The sequence below is a fragment of the Buceros rhinoceros genome, unplaced genomic scaffold (genome assembly GCF_000710305.1).
Source record: "Buceros rhinoceros silvestris isolate BGI_N320 unplaced genomic scaffold, ASM71030v1 scaffold46317, whole genome shotgun sequence".
NCBI classification, from domain to species: domain Eukaryota; kingdom Metazoa; phylum Chordata; class Aves; order Bucerotiformes; family Bucerotidae; genus Buceros; species Buceros rhinoceros.
The window spans coordinates 951-17,376 of NW_010421307.1; the positions used below are offsets into that span (position 1 = coordinate 951).

General features: G+C 42.1%; 1 protein-coding gene across 1 annotated transcript; it reads left to right on the forward strand.

Annotated features, from left to right (window-relative positions):
* Positions 1-290: 290 nt before the first annotated feature.
* CEP95 (centrosomal protein 95kDa) lies at positions 291-15,600 on the forward strand (the record flags this gene model as incomplete). Its single annotated transcript, XM_010139584.1, has 21 exons — positions 291-419; positions 1,399-1,506; positions 2,348-2,461; positions 3,699-3,807; positions 4,242-4,351; positions 5,059-5,175; positions 6,014-6,228; positions 6,621-6,690; positions 7,345-7,391; positions 8,422-8,540; positions 8,839-8,968; positions 9,148-9,259; positions 9,899-10,077; positions 10,351-10,443; positions 11,316-11,466; positions 12,625-12,785; positions 13,278-13,352; positions 13,853-14,005; positions 15,046-15,192; positions 15,282-15,353; positions 15,424-15,600. Coding segments are annotated over 21 exons (2,588 nt in total), but the record flags the coding sequence as incomplete, so codon positions are not given.
* Positions 15,601-16,426: the final 826 nt, after the last annotated feature.

Sequence of the window (16,426 nt, forward strand, 5' to 3'; positions counted from 1 at the left end):
TTGGTACCCTGCAGCCCTCAAGTCCAGTTGTGCTATGACTGTACTTGAACAAGTTGCGGGTGTGTATCGTTCCTCATTATCTGTCCATGCTTCTGTCAAAAACAAATGGGGCACAAAAGAGGAGGCAACAGCATGTTTGATATTTTGTATGATGGGGAGAGCATGATGGGGATTGACCACCTTATGGTGGGGTCAGACACTTGAATGGGTTCCATCTTTCACTGTAACTAACCATGTCTTTATTTCCGTGTCTTGCACTTCTGACATTAATATGTTTTGCTTCTTACTAGATTGGATCGATGTTGCCAATGATCTTTTAAGAAGCTGTCACATAAACCAGCACATAAAGCATCTCTCTGAATGTGGTGCTGATGTGTTTGTTCATCTTTATGAGGCAATCTTGGGAGAAAAAGTACCAGGTGGGAAGGATAATTTCTAAACCTGCTGTTTTTCTTTGGTCTCTGTGTATTTTGTAATGAAGAAATTGAAATTTGCAAAACTTATTACAGATGCAGGGTTTTAAAAGTATTTATATCCTTCCTAAGACTAACACATTAGATTGTAATTCTTTAAGAAGGTCTAAGTAATACTGGGCAATTTTTTTTTTTGACTGCTACGAATGGCAGCTGTGAGGGGAGTTCACAGGTGTAGGTACAGCAAAACTTTTTCTGTGGTAAATTAGGCCTTCAAAGGCATATGTGGGCACAGTACTCCTTATGGTTGTGAATTGCCTCATTCTCTTAATGAAGCCTGTTCTCCTAAAATGCTTGATCCTTATAGTCTGCTAGGAGCTAAGCTGTGATTTTGCTCTGGTTTTAACCCAGCTCCATTTGACTTCAGTGACAACAACCAGCAAAGGCTGTACAATTATATATTTCCTTGCTTTATGGCAAACGGGTGTGTTTGGGAAGTGTCGGGACTGCTGCTTGCAGAAGATAACTGCAAGAGGTAAAAGGGCAGCTCTCGGTGGTGGAAGTCCTGTTAAATATAAGCCCAGAACTGAAAATACTGTTGGTCCCAATTAAGCTGAATGCATCTCAGTCCAACTAATCGCTGAGAGGGGAAGAAGAGACCTTAAGACAAACTGCGATTCCAACGTGAAGATCTGAACTAGATGTGTGTGCTGGGAGTGAAGGAGGCAAAATACTTTAGTAGCCTCTATTCTTGACTTTAATTCCACAGCTGATAAGATGCTCACATCTTCCTGGGGTGTTCTGAGTTTGCACTCAGTATTTATACAAGATTTCATATGACCGTAGGATATTTGGGCTTTTTGCCAAGTACACAAGGTACCGAAAAAATATTAAGTTGTGAGTGAAAGTTTAAGTAGTTTAGTCAAAATATCTGCAAAAAGATGTCCCTTTAGGTAGTCTAAAATCTCTGATTTATTTTAAATAGATCTTATAGCTACGCCTAGAAGCCAGGAGGATGATGCACATAATGTACAAGCTGTAATAGACTCCCTGGCTTTGGACTATTTGCAGATCAGCTTGTCACACATCACTGGTAAGTTCTCATTTTAATGGAGACACTGCCGAATACCTGTGTGGTTTCGTTTAAACATTTTATAGCATATGGTTCTTATAAAGCTTACTTTTATACTTGCACGAAAGGTCTTTTTCCTGTAGAGAATGTCATCAAAACACTGAACCCTTACCTTGGACCTCAGGCTACAAACTCAAACTGCAAGCAGAGAATAAATAAGAGCCGTCTGGTATGACACAGACCCGTAAGAGATGTTAAAGTTAGCAATCAGTCATACTTGTCTGCTGAAGTGTCATGTGAAGTCTGTTACTGGCTCAGTATTTTTCTGTGTACAGTTAAAGCTTTAAAAAGGTGTTGAGTGAAGAGTTGAGCCCTGTGGTGTCAGTCCTTTGTACACAGATAGCAGCGTTCATGTGTATAGTCTCGCACAGCGCAGCCTGCAAAGAAGGAAAGCTGCTTCCTTGATCTGAGGCATCACGTTCTGTTGGTACCCGTACAGTGTGGCTGGTAGCTGTAATCCTGCCTGCCAGCCTGCAGACTTGCTTCATGCTGTAGCTAGTGTGTATAAGAAAATATAAATAAAGATTCAATATTAACTATCTCTGAAAGTATCTTCCTTTTTTGTGAAAGCAGCTTATAGCATCAATAAACTTCCACTTATTAGAACAGAAAATATGCAACTTTAGGAAACTGTTAGGATACCTTAAGCTTATATATGTAGCCATAAATGAGTGACCAGTTGTCTTCTGAGCTGACACCTTCTTGAGAATCTCCAAGCACTCTTCTCCAGAAAACTCCTTTTTTCATAACTTTTCTTCTGTGAAGTCCTAATTACTAATCTGTGGCAGTACCTTCTCTTAAGGTGAGAACATCGTGAAAGGAGAAAGGGAATCTATCAGAAACCTCCTCGAAATATTTGATGGCTTGTTAGAGTATCTTACTGAGGAAGCCAGTGAATCTGCTTCACAGAATGGAGGTGAGTACACAGACGTCCTAGTTAGGACAGCTGGCTTTTTCTGTTTGTCCGCTATCAAGTTAGCTGGCTGAGGGCTCTGATAGGTTCTCACAAACATAGTTCTTGATGTTTGTGGATGGAATACAGCTCCTATAATAGGTACAAACTTTCTTTGCTGTTCTCTTTGCTAGCAGCCATAAGGAAGGATAACCACTGGAAGATGTAAGCTTTGTGAAGCCTTCCTTTGGGATACCTAAGGTGTTTCCAGCGTAGCAAGGATTTGTTTGGTGGTTTTGCCTTATTTATAACCTTGACAATGCAGAAGAGGAGAAAGACTAAAACTGACCGTGAGAGGAGGAAATGTCAGTGGCCAAACTGAATATTTTCATAAACAATAATGATAAAAAGAGATAATTTATTTTCCCCCACACTTGTTAAAAGTCAAGAATTGGAGAACATAATCTGTGTGCTTCATTCTTATGGCCGAAGTCTGCTCCAGACAATTCACCCTCGGTTAGTGTGTTGCTTTTCAACTTGTAAGTCAGATGATTTATAGCTAGGATTCAGGGAGGGAAATGCTGACTTCAACTGGAGCAATGAGCAAACATTGGTTTTACTTACTAGGAGACAAACGGGGATGTCTGGAGCTTTCCTGTGAAGTGGGTGTTGGGAGCAGATCCATAGCAGGGGTTCTGAGGAAAATGCTGAACGGGGAAGAGAAGCTTCTCAGCCCTTCGGAGGCATCATGTTGCTGCAGACCGAGTACTGGTCTTCTGATTTAAAGCTGATAAGAACTGTTGTTGCTGGCTGTTCACCCTGTGGGTAAAGGGGAGAGCACTAGGTGGCTGAAACAATTGTCTCCTGTCCTGTTTCACTGCGAATGGCAGAAAGAGGGCCGGAGCCATTTGCAGTGCCTGTGCTTCTGCTTTTCCCTCCCCTCAGACTGCCAGTGCTGCTGCCCACTAGCTGTTAGTGGCTCCAATTTTCTAGTTGTAAACACAGGATTTAATTCTTTTGAGGGAGAGGAAAGGGGTTATTTCTAATTGAAACCACAGGGTATATGTAGTTGTATTGCTTTACAAAACTTAGCGTAAATGTTGTTCCCCCTCCCCTGAAGGGGAGGCAATTACGTGTCATCGTTTCATGTATCATCATTATAGTGTTATTACACTTAAACTGGTCTGATGATATTGGGAGAAATACCAATTAATAGGTAGAAGTTGTTCTCCTGAAATAATTGCCTCTTCGTTATTAACAGATGAGGCAACTGTGCTGTCCCATAATGAAATTCAAATTGCATCTGGGGAGCAGCTGGAAAGCAATGCTGGGCAACCGAGGCGACCGCCAGTGCTCTCATCAGCTGAAGGGTAAGAATGATTGTGACTATTTGCATTGACACAGTGATTGACTGTGTGTCTGTAGAGAAACTAGTGGGTTTTTAATTGTATGCAAGTAGGAAACATACTGATTACACACGTCAAGTGGAATGTGAGGTGACTCTGTAGTCAAGCAGCAAGAGGGCTAAAATCAGATCCAGAACATTTTTTCTCTTGAAGAGTGCTGGTGGCATTTTGTTACCCCTCAGTTTACTTTGTGTGGAATGAAACAAGCTGAAAACTTTGTCTCAGTTCTAAATTACTGTATGTTTGTTAAACTGTATTAAATTTATCTCTAAGTTCGGAAGCTCTTCTCTTCAGCCAGCTGCTGATGTGGGGTTGCCACTCTTCTGCTGCTCCATCTTGTGGATTGAAGGGGCAAAGATTTTGAGAGTAAATAGCTTACGGCTTTATGTTCCTCTTAGGTCCCAGTCAGAATCTCTTTTTCCATCTGGTGATATAGATGAATCAGAATCTAACAGTGATTTAATTAAACTTGGAGATACTGCTCATGTGTTTTCCAAGAGAGAGGAAGGTGAGTTTGGGTGAAAAAAACCTAAGACATGTCTAGGCTTTTTTGTTGTTTCTTCTTTAAAAGTTTTCTTTCACACAAATACTTGGTTTTAAACTCTTATTTTACAAAATCTCCACACACCCCCAAAAACCCAATCCACAATAAGCAGACATACCTGCAGTCGATCTTGTCGAACTTAACATTTCTTGGAGTATCCCAGACACTGCTTTTCATGAATCCTGAGCTGCAGCACCTGGGTAAAGGTTTGTTGTTCAACTTCTGATCCCGCTCTCCCTACAAAGGCCTTTTGTTTTGTTCAGTAGAATAAGAGAATTCTGAGGGCCTTAATTTATTTCATTTATTGTAGTGTAAAATGTATTATTTAAGACTGTAAAAAGACTAGTAAGTTCAGTCTTAAGGAAGACTTGTTAGGAGTGTCTGCCACTTAAAGACGTTATGGGTTGCTCTGGAACAAATAATGTCCAGACTAAATGGCGTCCATTCCTATTTCCTATTTTCCTGCAAGAGTATTCCTGTTCTTACTGGGGACTACCCTCTCCAAATAGAAGCATAAAGAAATACTATGAATGATGAAATTTTTATTGAATACAAGTAGGAATTTAACAGACCTATTTTGACACCAAGTTATTCACATACCCAACACGAGAACAGTCCATCTGAACAGTTCATAGCAAGGTACTTTATAGCTCTTAATTTAACACTTCTAGAATTCCAGTTGCCTGAATTATTACCAGCAGAAAAGGATAAGGGGGCAGAAGAATCTAAAACCTCAGAGACTATTGCAGCATTACCTAGGGAGTTCTCTGAAAGAGAAAAGGAAGATGGTGAGTATTCATTCTTCTGATACCCTAGTCCAGATCGGGTAGATTGGCTGTCAGGTACTAAGGTAGTGTAGAGGAGAACCTTAGTCATGGATGGAAACACTTGAGCTATATTTTAAATGTATAATTTTCAGAGATTTTGTATTTTAGCCTCTCCAGAGTATACAAACTCTGTTCTCTGGTGTATTTCTGCCCACCTGGGATTCAGCATCAGCTAGGTTTTTCCCTTTTGTGGTTCAACAAGCAAAATACTAGAAGTAGAAGGTCCTTGTGGAAGTCCTTGTAGAAGTAAAAAGTCCTAGCATCCAAAATCACGTTCTCAAGGGGGCATCCACACTGTTCCTAAGGACAGGTATGGACAGACCGTGTATCAGGTGAACCCTTCTGATAGGTGGCAGCCATTGTCTCCAGTTGTCCCTGGTCTCTGCTGACTGTGGCTGTGTCATCGCATAGAATTCCTGCACATGAGCAGGCATTCCCCTGCATGTCTCTAAAATGACTGTGGGGAAAATATCAGCAACTCTGAAGCTATTTACTGTGCATGCATGTAGCTGCACCCGTGCGGTTTGAGAGCAGTATATTCATATACGTGCATATATAGAGAAGAGCTTGGTGCTCGTAGTAAAGAAATGATGCTGGAAGGGGCTGCAGTATGTTCCTCTGAACAGAAGAAAAGAAACATCCTGAGGTGTAAAAAGTTACAGTACTGTTCCTCGCCATCCAAAGACGGCAGCTAATGTAAGATACTGAGATACTTCCATCTAATACATATGGAGAATATATGAAGCTAACATTCTGCTTTGCAGGTAATACTTCAAGTTCTTCCTGTTTGTCTCTTAAGGATCACTGGAGTCTGTTCATACTACTGAACCTCAAAAAGAGAGTCTGAGTGCCAGTGCCACAAACCTAGGGGAGCCCGTACAGCAAGCTACTCCTCTGCTACCGCCATTCCAGCCTTCGGGAGCCAGCCCTCATTGCCCTGGCTGGAGAGATTACCAGAGCTCAGACAGCCACTTGGCAGCTTCCGTTAACAGTCGGGGAGAGAAAATTCCTACTGTAAGTAAAAACCTATCCTTTACTTTTTTTAGTAATCAATACTGCTTTCATTTAAAACCACCTAGTGTACTTGCGGAATGAGAGTAGTTGCTCTCTGAAGAACACTTCTGAACGAGTCAGATCTTATCTTCAGTTCAAAGAATTTCGGATCATGGATTCATTCTTCACCAGGTGTCCAGAGAGGAAGTTAATTTGAGGATGTGTTTATCGTACCCATACAGATCTCCATAATCAATGTATTGCACAGTTTACAGTAAACAAAATAACTATAGTGTATTTCTATTTATCTATAAAATTAGCATTGGTTTCCATATGCAGATGACCCTAATGTATGACCTTCCTGTCAATACTCTCCTGTGACTTTATAGAAGACGTGTTGCTTTTTATTTCAGCTTGAAAAGTCACTTGCACAAAAGCCTGAAGATGTTTCTGGTAGTCTTGCTCCATCAAAGAAAATCCCTGGTAAGAGAATTTTGCTTCCTATAGGGTAACTCTTAAGTGCCAAATGTTACAGTTATTGGCACTACAAGAAACATGGTTTTGAAACTAATAGTGCTTTTTTTTTTTAGTTCAGTCACAAGTTCCTATTTCTATCTGTTTTACAGAGAACAAAAATAGGCTACTCATAAGATGTTCACCATGCTGGAGAAAAATAATCTGTGTCCCCATTTCAACTTCTTTCTTAAGTTAATCCAGTTAAGAGGGGCCTTATACTACAGAAATCTCTTCTAGCATGTAACTCCCATGGCTGAGCTTATTCTGAGCAGAGCAACAGGGATCAAACAAGCCAGTCTCAGCTCTAGGGAAAAGCCATTAACTGCTGTTGTAGAAAGCGTTTTCAGCTGGTTTTCAGTGCTTATTTTCTCTGTTGCCTGGGAAACACAGCTTACCTTTCTCGTTCCCATAGCGTTCCCATGACACTGAACATTCACAACTTGAGAAATTATCAAAAAAAAGGTCACAACGGTGTAACCACAGTTGCTTTGTCATTCTGTTCTTTGAAAAATGTGGATCCAAAGGCCCTGGATCACATCTTCTTTCACTTGTTCCCCACATCAGTAGGCACAGTACAGCCTGTGCCATCAGCTAATGCTTACCTGTCATTTGCTTCTGCAGGGGCAGACCCGGGGGAATCAAATGATGCTGAGGACAGTGTGGCAAAGGTAGATGTTACCTTATTTGTGGAAGTTCAGACAATATTTTTGGATTTCCTTGTGGCACATCTGGGCTTTTTTCAAACCTTTCTTCCATGTACACTCTGGTGCAGTGGTGTTAGACTGACTACATACAGTTTATAAGTCATGTCACTTCTTTCCTGAGCTGTTTGCTCAAAGATGTGTAAAACACAAGAGTCCCTTCTCTGAAGTGTACCAGTATTTTAAATTAGTAAGAATTTTGGTGTTCAGGCTCCAGTAAAATTCAGATTTTCCTCCCTGCCTAAAGCTCACTGAACTGCCTGGCTATATTCTTTATTTCCTTGCATTGTTCTTAGTTTTACAAAGGCTGAATAATGCAAAAGCCACCAATTGATCAGCAGATACCATTCTGTGCTTGTAGAAACATGTCTGTATAGGAAGCTTCTTGCTCTGGGAAACACCTTTTTTTGCCTTCTACAACCACAAGAGGTACTCGCAGACTTTGTTTGTTCCAGTAGTTCCAACAGCCTTTACCTCTACACTGTCTGTTTTAAACATTGTCTCTGTTTAAAACTCATGTCCCTTGGTGTATTTGCAAGTCTATGCATGCCAGCCCTGCATCACTCCAGCTCCAAATAAACAGAACTACACGGCCTGAGGACACCCATCTGCTGCGCACTGCAGCTCCATCCATGCTCGGTGAGGTTCAGCTCACATGACTGGGTATTAGTCCCAGGCTAACGAGGTACTACGAAGGATACTCATAACTTAACCTAGACCTTGTCCTTCTGATTCAGTGGTTTAGCTGTAGGTGATCTTTTCACTGATCTTGCTAGTCTATTTATTTAAACATCTAATTCTCTAAAGCACTCTACCTTCAGCCAGGGACGTGGACATACTCCTGCTCAGTGCCCTCTCGCTGAAATCCTTGGGTTTGAGACGGTTCTGCTACAAAAGCTGTTGGAGGATTGCTCCAATCAAATGATCTTTGGTATTTCTGAGCTTTACTGTGAAGACCTTAGTAAAAATCTTAATTTACTCTTACCTTTTTTCCCAGGTTCCCTGGGTATATGGGACTTTATCTGCTTCCTCTTCATATCAAGAACTCTCACTACCTGCTGAAGAAGTAGCTCAAACTCCAAGACCTGAACCTAGACAGCTGCCTAGAAAGAAAAGGCAAGTTCATTTTTTTGATGCTGAGCCAAGCTAGCACTCTCATACACTCGGCCACCAGCACCCTCTCTCCTTAAAATAGGATCTCTTCCTCCTTGGCTGCATGAGAGTGAAAGATTAATTTTGACAGAAAGATTTGCTGTTTCTCCTGACATATATATGCATTGTCTTAAATATAGGTATTTAGACATTCAGCTTCTACTTAATCCTATAAAAATGTGCTCACACAAGTAAACAAATTGCACGAGGTGATGCTTCGAGTTTTCAGAACAGAAATGAAATCTGTTTTCCATTTTAGCAGATATGAAAATTCTAGCACAGAATCACTTGAAGAGTCTCCTTCCCACAGAAGAGCAAAGGAAAAGCTATCCAAGCAAGAGCTTCGTGAAGTGTCAGAAAAACTCTCTCGTGGGTTTAACGAACTCGATTTAGTAAGTGAAATCTATTGTTTGTATCTGAGCAAGCTCATCTTTAGTAATGACAGTGGAGAGAACCGCAATATAAAATAAATACTGATGAAAAGGAAATCTGCAGCTAACACCTGACCTGAGACAGTTCTAGATTTTGAATGAACTACCGAACCTGATCCTCTGCCGAATCTATCCAATAGATGTTAGAGAGAGCTTTGGGCGGGCACACCAGAGAAGAGCTGACAGATGAGGACAGCCTGTCTCAGCACAGTGACAGTGTCATGGATTATCGCCGAAGGAAAGCTGAGCCAGGTAAAAATCCTTATGCCAGTTAAATATTAGGATGGAAAGGAATATGTTAAAAAAATCCTTCTCACTTGAACTATTACAGTTAGTTAGCAAGTTTTGTATTGTTAGTTTGTTTATATCTGGTCTGAGATCCAAACCTGAGCAACAATAACAATAACATTCAAGTTCCCATTTAACACTTGAATAGCTATGGTAAAACTTTACTGAAAATACGAGGCGAACACAGCCACAGTAGGAAAGGTGCAGAAGGTGGGGGCAGGAGCAGAGTACTAGCTCACTGACCCGACTGTCAAGGCCTCTTGACAGTGCACTCCCTGCAGGTTGTGTCCTGAGCTCACGAGGTGTACGAGCTGTCGGACAAACAGTGTGCGGTGTGGGTGGCAGTATGATTAAATAACCACCTGTACTTCCCTTCCCCATCCGGAATACCTCCTGGCACCTCTACTATTATATAAGCCCCAAAATTTGTGATCTGGGGCAGAGAGAATTCTAAAGGCAATGGCTTTAGCTTTTTTGACTTCATTTGTGCTAAACGTTTTGACTCCCATGCTGTGTAGGTTTTTGGAGGCTCTTCTCCCTTATGTTTGGCTGGAGGGTTTTTTGTTTCAAGTCAGATACTCAATGAATCACCTTTCCTTGCAGACACGCCTCACCTAAGGTACCCAAGCAGGCCACGATCTCTTTCTCCATCCTCACCCTCCTCTCAGTATCAGCTCTCTTCTGAGCTGCAAGATGAACTTTGCAGTAATGAAACAGGCCAAATAAGGAACATACACAGCCAGCTGCAAAAAGAAAGGGATGAAAGAACAAAAAGAGCAAAGGTAATTTCTAGGTTAGATGTATTGGTCGTTCTCACCAAGAGTTACACTAAAGTGTTAAAACTGGTGCTCTTCCCTAACGGGGCCATAGACCTACTTCAGTAGTGTTGTACTATGGTACCTGCGGACTGCCGAGGAACAGGTTAAAGCCTGGACTCTGCAAAAAAGAGTTGGAAGTGGAAGAAGCTGCTCTGACCCATACACAGACCAAGTTGATGAGGTGGTCATACGGACTGAATATTTTCTCTGAAAAGTTGTCTTATTTTTATTTTCTAGATAGTTGCTCAAGCTTATGAAGACGAACTAAGAATTTCTGAAGCTAGGAAAAGGCTTAGACTTTGCAAACTCAGAGAAATCATCAAGGAACTGGTATGTGATGCACTGAGTGATGAATTGTGTTGTGTTTTGTTTTCTGGTTTTTGTTTTAAATTTGTCTAGATGATCTGTCCAGACACTGAATATGTCTTTTGGGTACAAAACCTCCATGACTTGCAGCGTGATCGTTACAGCACCGTATATTCCTAAAGGAGTAAACGGAAGGACAGCTTCTGAGATAGGTAGAACCCAGGGACAAGCAGATTTCGAGATTTCAGCACTTCTGTGTATTATTCTTAATACCTGTTCTTATGGGTAACTTAGCACTGTGCTTTTCACATGAAGTGGTAACTTCAAGACACTCAGATGTACAGAATTAAAGTGAAGTGAACAAGTAGACAGCTTCCACAGACTGTCCTGAACTTCTCCCCAGCTGGGCACCTCACACAGCTATGTTACTAGGCTTGGAGTCCCGGTACACTGCAGGCAACCTGCTTAATATTGTCATGGTCATCTTCAACCACTCTAAACGTTGGGTTGATTCTCTGTTATGAATCTGGCAAAGCGGTTTTTGCTACTTTTGGACATACTGCTGGAACATAAAGGACCTCAGCTGAAAAGCTCTGAGACACCAGTGTCAGACCAACGCAGGCTGCACTGGCCTTGGTCACAGCCTTTGCGGCAGCAGTCCATCAGTGGTGCCAAGGACTGCAAACGAGCCGAGTTACACAATGTGGGATTTAACCTCTATGTGAACCCTGACCTGCAGTGGGTAAATTCTGGCTGCCTGGAGAATCCAATGCACTATGTCCAAGTTCTCATTCTAAAGTTTCAAAGACATTTAAGTTCTGATGTCCAAACTATGTGATCTATCAGTCTTTCCTTTCTCATACCTGTTCTCCATCTGTTTTACATCTGCTCCTAAGGAACAAGAATACAAAGAAAACATCTTTCAAGAACCTCCAAAAATGCCTCAGCCAGTGAAAGTTTATTCTAGAAAAACCACACCTTGGAATCCCAAATACAGCCAGTGGATTCCAAAACGAGGGACTGTGAAGCCAAAGAAAGCAGCTCCAAGTAAGAACTGCAAAACTATACTTGGTGGAAAACTGGCATCTTTTGAAAGCATGTGTTGAACTCCAAGAATAAAGGCATCAGTCCAACATATACCAGTCAGCTGTAGCATTTTCCCCTTCTCATGACCTCTATATGTCTGGGTTTCTGTTAGGATAGATAAGTAAATGTAAACCACCAATGCTCAATCAAAGCTGACCCATTTGCTACCTCCTTAAAATCCCCTGGATTATTTTAGAGGCTTGTTTCCATTACTGCTGCTCCTGTGCTTGCTCCGCTATAGCCTGAGCTCAGTTATCTTTATTTCTTGGGGGTTTTGTGTGTGTGTGCTTTTTTTTTCCTGACCATGTTATCAGATTTAAAATTGGGCCTTCAGGCTGAATGGGCTGGTGCTGAGCCACGTACAGGGAACAGAGCAGGGTCTATCAGTTGTTATCATCTTCCTTCCAAGACCCTGCCATGGTGGTGGTAACACTGCCACGGGTTCTGCTGAGCAAGTGATGCTCCAGGAGCAGAAAATGCACAAACTGTGGGCTCAGTTCTGGTAAGTGGCATTGTGCGTGCTTGTGTGTCGGACCAGTGGCAGTGCCTTCTTTCAGTGTTTAAAGGGCTCGTACTTGGTTAATACCCACTTGTTTTATCTCCCCATCACTCTTTCATGCTAGAAAGATCAAAGATGTAATGGGAATGAGCTGGTTGCAAACCAGTTTATTACATACCTGTTTACTTGACCTGGACCTGTCATTACTACTGCTGGAGTAGTGTTATTTTAAGTTGCTGCAACCAGTGAGAGACAGATAAAGAAATCTCCAATTAGTGATGGTCAGAACCATTTGAAGGAAGAAGGGGACACCTGTCTGTCTTGGAAGTGGTGGTGGGAGGGAGATCACACCTCAGCTATAAAAAGCAATTCTTCAGCAGAAGAAAAACCCAAGCCACAAAACCCGAGGATTACTTTCTCCACTGCAGTACTGACAGCGATGTTATGTCCTGCTGGGTTTAGCCTGACATCACAACAACAGCATGGTAGTTTTATATAGGGTTCAATCTAAACTATTTCATCACTTTGGCCGACACTGTCTGAAAGAATTTACCACTACATGTATTCTCCAGGAATTTATGGCTTACATCTGTCTTTACGTAATGTCTTTACCTACCTAGTGACAGTAAGAGACGATGACCTCCTATTGCAGCTACTGGAAGAGTTTCCCCACTTGCGTATTTCCCACCATACTATGAAAAAAATGTGGCAGCAGCAGCTTGCACATACTGAACAGCTTAAGGCAGCTTCTGGCAGAAGTAGACCAAAACTCCAAAACGAAGTGAGTATTCTCATTCTTACCTTTGGGGCGTCCGCAGGAGCAGTGCCTCTGACAGAACGGGGAGCAGGCAGCAGTTCGTATGGCACAGTAAGCCCATCCTGACTCCTTGTATGCAGCATGGAGAGGGTACGTGCCCACGCAGGAACGATGTGTGGCTGAGCTTGGTCAGTTAAATAGGGATGTACACACCTAGATAGGAGGGTTCAACCTTTTTCAGCCACTTGCATACAATGATCATTTTTTAAATGCAGTTTATCTAGTACTGCCTAGGATGCTATTGCTTTTTTAAAAGCATTCTGTAGTTTCAAGTGCTATATCTGAACAGTCTTTTAGTTACAAAGTTAGTTATGAGATACAAAATTTAATTAACTTACGCGTGGTAACTCTCAATATAAACCCCAAAACACAGCAGAGGGGCAGTGTTGAAAGCTCCTACACACAGCTGCCTGTCCTGCAGAATGCTGGAAGTAACTTGTTTTTCTAAACCTCCAGGTTCAGCAAGCCCTGAAGAAGCATGAGCTTCTAGTTGCAATTATGAAAAAAGAGCAAGAGCATAACAGGAGACTGGTACGTGCTGTGAAGGACGTTTGTTATGTAATACAAAAATGCCGTGTTGAACCAGCTAGAATGCACATTCCCCGGCCCATGGCCAGGAAGGGGCTTTCTGTCTCACAACAGTTACATGTCTCTTGACATGCCCTCAAATGTCACGTAATCTGCTGTGCGGCTGCTGAGGTCACAGGAGTGGAGTATCAGTATTACACTGCACTGTCACTTTAGAAGTGCAAACAAATTCTAGGAGTGTGCAAGGAGGAGAAACTTCAGGCTCCTGGTAAAAACACCAATGCCCTAGCACTGCTGACTCCTTAATTATACAGTGCTCTTGATGGCACCACTTTGCTAAATCGGTGGTGACCAGGGCTTTAAACCATAAACAGTGTAAAACTGGGGAAGGGAGACGGTCCTTGTCAAAGGACCCTACCTATTCAGCAATGATTAGCAAAGCTTTGCCTGCAGCAGTATCTCTTGGAAGCCTGGTGGTCTCACAGCTACTGTTCTTCTTTTAGCAAGAATTTAGGCAACGTATCAGCCGACAGAAATGGGCTCAAAATAAAGTGAGAGAGAAACGCCAGCAAGTTGCTCGAGCCAGGAAATATTACGAAGATTACCGGGTTCAGCTGCGTGCCAAGATGATGTGGGCTCGGACACGGGAGGAAAGGGTAAGTACAAGATGTCTTGCTGTGCAAGTGTGGAATTCTTCTTTGTTTGGACCCCAGTGCTGAGGATCCATAGTCCAGTAGTTCAAATAACTCACGCTCTACTTGTACCATTAAGTGAACAGCACACTGAAGGCAGGAGTAAGTGGCTGGTCAATCAAGGCCACAGATGAAAATGTTCCTTCTTTGGAACCACTAATACAGTTTGGGGCAAGCCACCGTAAAAGAAGACAGGATGCTTTATGGGGTTAAGAGAAGGAGGGAAAGGGTGAAGTATCAGTATGGAAAAACAGGGCTGGTAACATGAGGAATTGGGGAAATGAGTTTTCAGAAACAGTAGGATTAAGAAGTTGTTCCTATAGTTACTATCCAAAGAAAACAATCTAAATCTTCAGTTAAGGAAACTGATCCAACAGACAGCTTTGTTATTCAGTCATGTTGGTTAAACGTGGACTTTTTGACAGATATGATCTCTAATTAGGGCTGGACATCAGAGCTAAGGAAAGCAAGCAGTTAGGACATGCTGCAAGAGCAGGTACACAATTCTCACCTTTGAAGTCGTAGCAGTTTGGTGCGTAATCCAGTATTAGTGATTTGAGAACTGTTTGCCTCGGGCTGCACTGTGGCTGTCCGTGTTCTGCGGTGTAAATGGAAAGCCTGAGTGCAGGCTGGATTTCCTGCTCTTGGAAATCTGGGAGGTGGTCCTGAGGTTAGATGGCAGAATGCAGGGTGGGTTGTGAATCACAGCGCCTGTCCAGAGACACTGGCTTGCCTGAAATGATTTTTATAAATGTAACATACATTTGCTGTTCCAGCCCCTTAGTCATGCGGCTAAACTGACATGAAAAATCTATGTTATCCGTCAGAATTTCAGCTAAATGAGTAACACAAGTAGAGCTCAGGTCATTGCTAGACATGTCCCTGTGTACTTGTTCATGGGCAGTGATTACTGTTCCAGCAGGAGAGAAAGGAGTGAAAAATGTAAATCTATACTTAAACATTTCTGGGAGAGTTTGAGGCTTGCTTTTCTTCATTGCTGGCAGATATTTAAAAACTTATTTGAAGAAGGCTTAGAAATTCAGAAGCAAAGACTGAAGGACCTGAGAGCATATGCTCAAGAGAAACGTGCTGAGCAAAGGAGAGAGCATCAAAATGAGCTGGAGTCTATGGAGAACTATTACAAAGATCAGGTAAAGCTTCATCTGCAAAGACACTTAACACTCCTGACATGACAAGTCTTTCCTGTCTTTGGTTCAACTCAAACACGTGTTGTGCTTAGTTTTCCATGCTCGCAGAAGCTTTATCCCAAGAACGCCAAGAAATCCAAACCAGAGAGAAAGCACGAGCGCAAGTAAGTGTCTGTAACTGTGTAAATGTCTTTTCTTTTTAAGTGCTGTGGCTAATGTCTGTATTTTCTTTAGATGCTACAGAAAACAAAAAGAGAACTGCGATCAAGGATGGAAAAGGAAATTCAGCAGCTGCAAGCAGCAATAATGCAAAGTGATGATGACACCTTTTTTCAAGAACTAGAAGCAGACAGGCTGAAATCCAGACTTCAGCTGGCTTCCTTTCAGTATAGCAAAAGCCCTTTCATGTAGGATGTACAGTAGACATCTCCGAGGTGGTCACTGGCTCAGATGAGGAGCATCTTTGAGAGCTGCTCTCACAGGAAGATGGTGTGTGGCTGTTCTCTGAACTATCTTGTTTGTCATGGTGCTGTGTCTGAGGTGTAGCTGCTGCTATCTGCAGTCTACATGGCACTTTTATAATCACCAATAAAGTTTGTAAACTACTTTCTACCTTTTTAGAAGGCTGAGATAATGTTGAGCTCCACAAAGGAAGGGGGATGGAGGCAGCGTGCCCTAGGGGAGCAGGTGAATGCTAAACCTCCTCTGTGCCTGTGCTGATTCTATTGTGGCTGGAGTTGAAGAACCACATTAAGACCATTAGCCAGAAATTACTGGATTGGAAAGTTCACAAAGAACAACATGGTCTTTAAAAGAACATCAGTGGTACAAGTTTCCTGTGAAAGGACAAGTTAGAGAACACCTGCAATAAACCTGACATAACAATCAGTAATTTAAATATATTAAGGGAGGGAGGGCTACTTGTGCTACACAAAACTACGTTTGCAATTTAGGGAGTCACATAAATGTTATGTACAAATGGACAAGCAGTATCAATCATGTTTTATTGGGACAAAAGTTTTGCAAGGGCACTTTTTAGAACCCTCTTTAGCTGTTTCAAGGGAAAAGCAGATTAGTTTTGTCAGTGTGAGGCTAGAGTAAATAGCGATTAAAAATTCCAACATTCCACTTTTACCTTACTTCAGGTTGTAAGGTCTGCCTCAGCAGCGTAGGAGCTGACAACAGGCTCTACACCTACCTTTGCAGAATCATCATGTGCTGTAAACACTACCCTGGC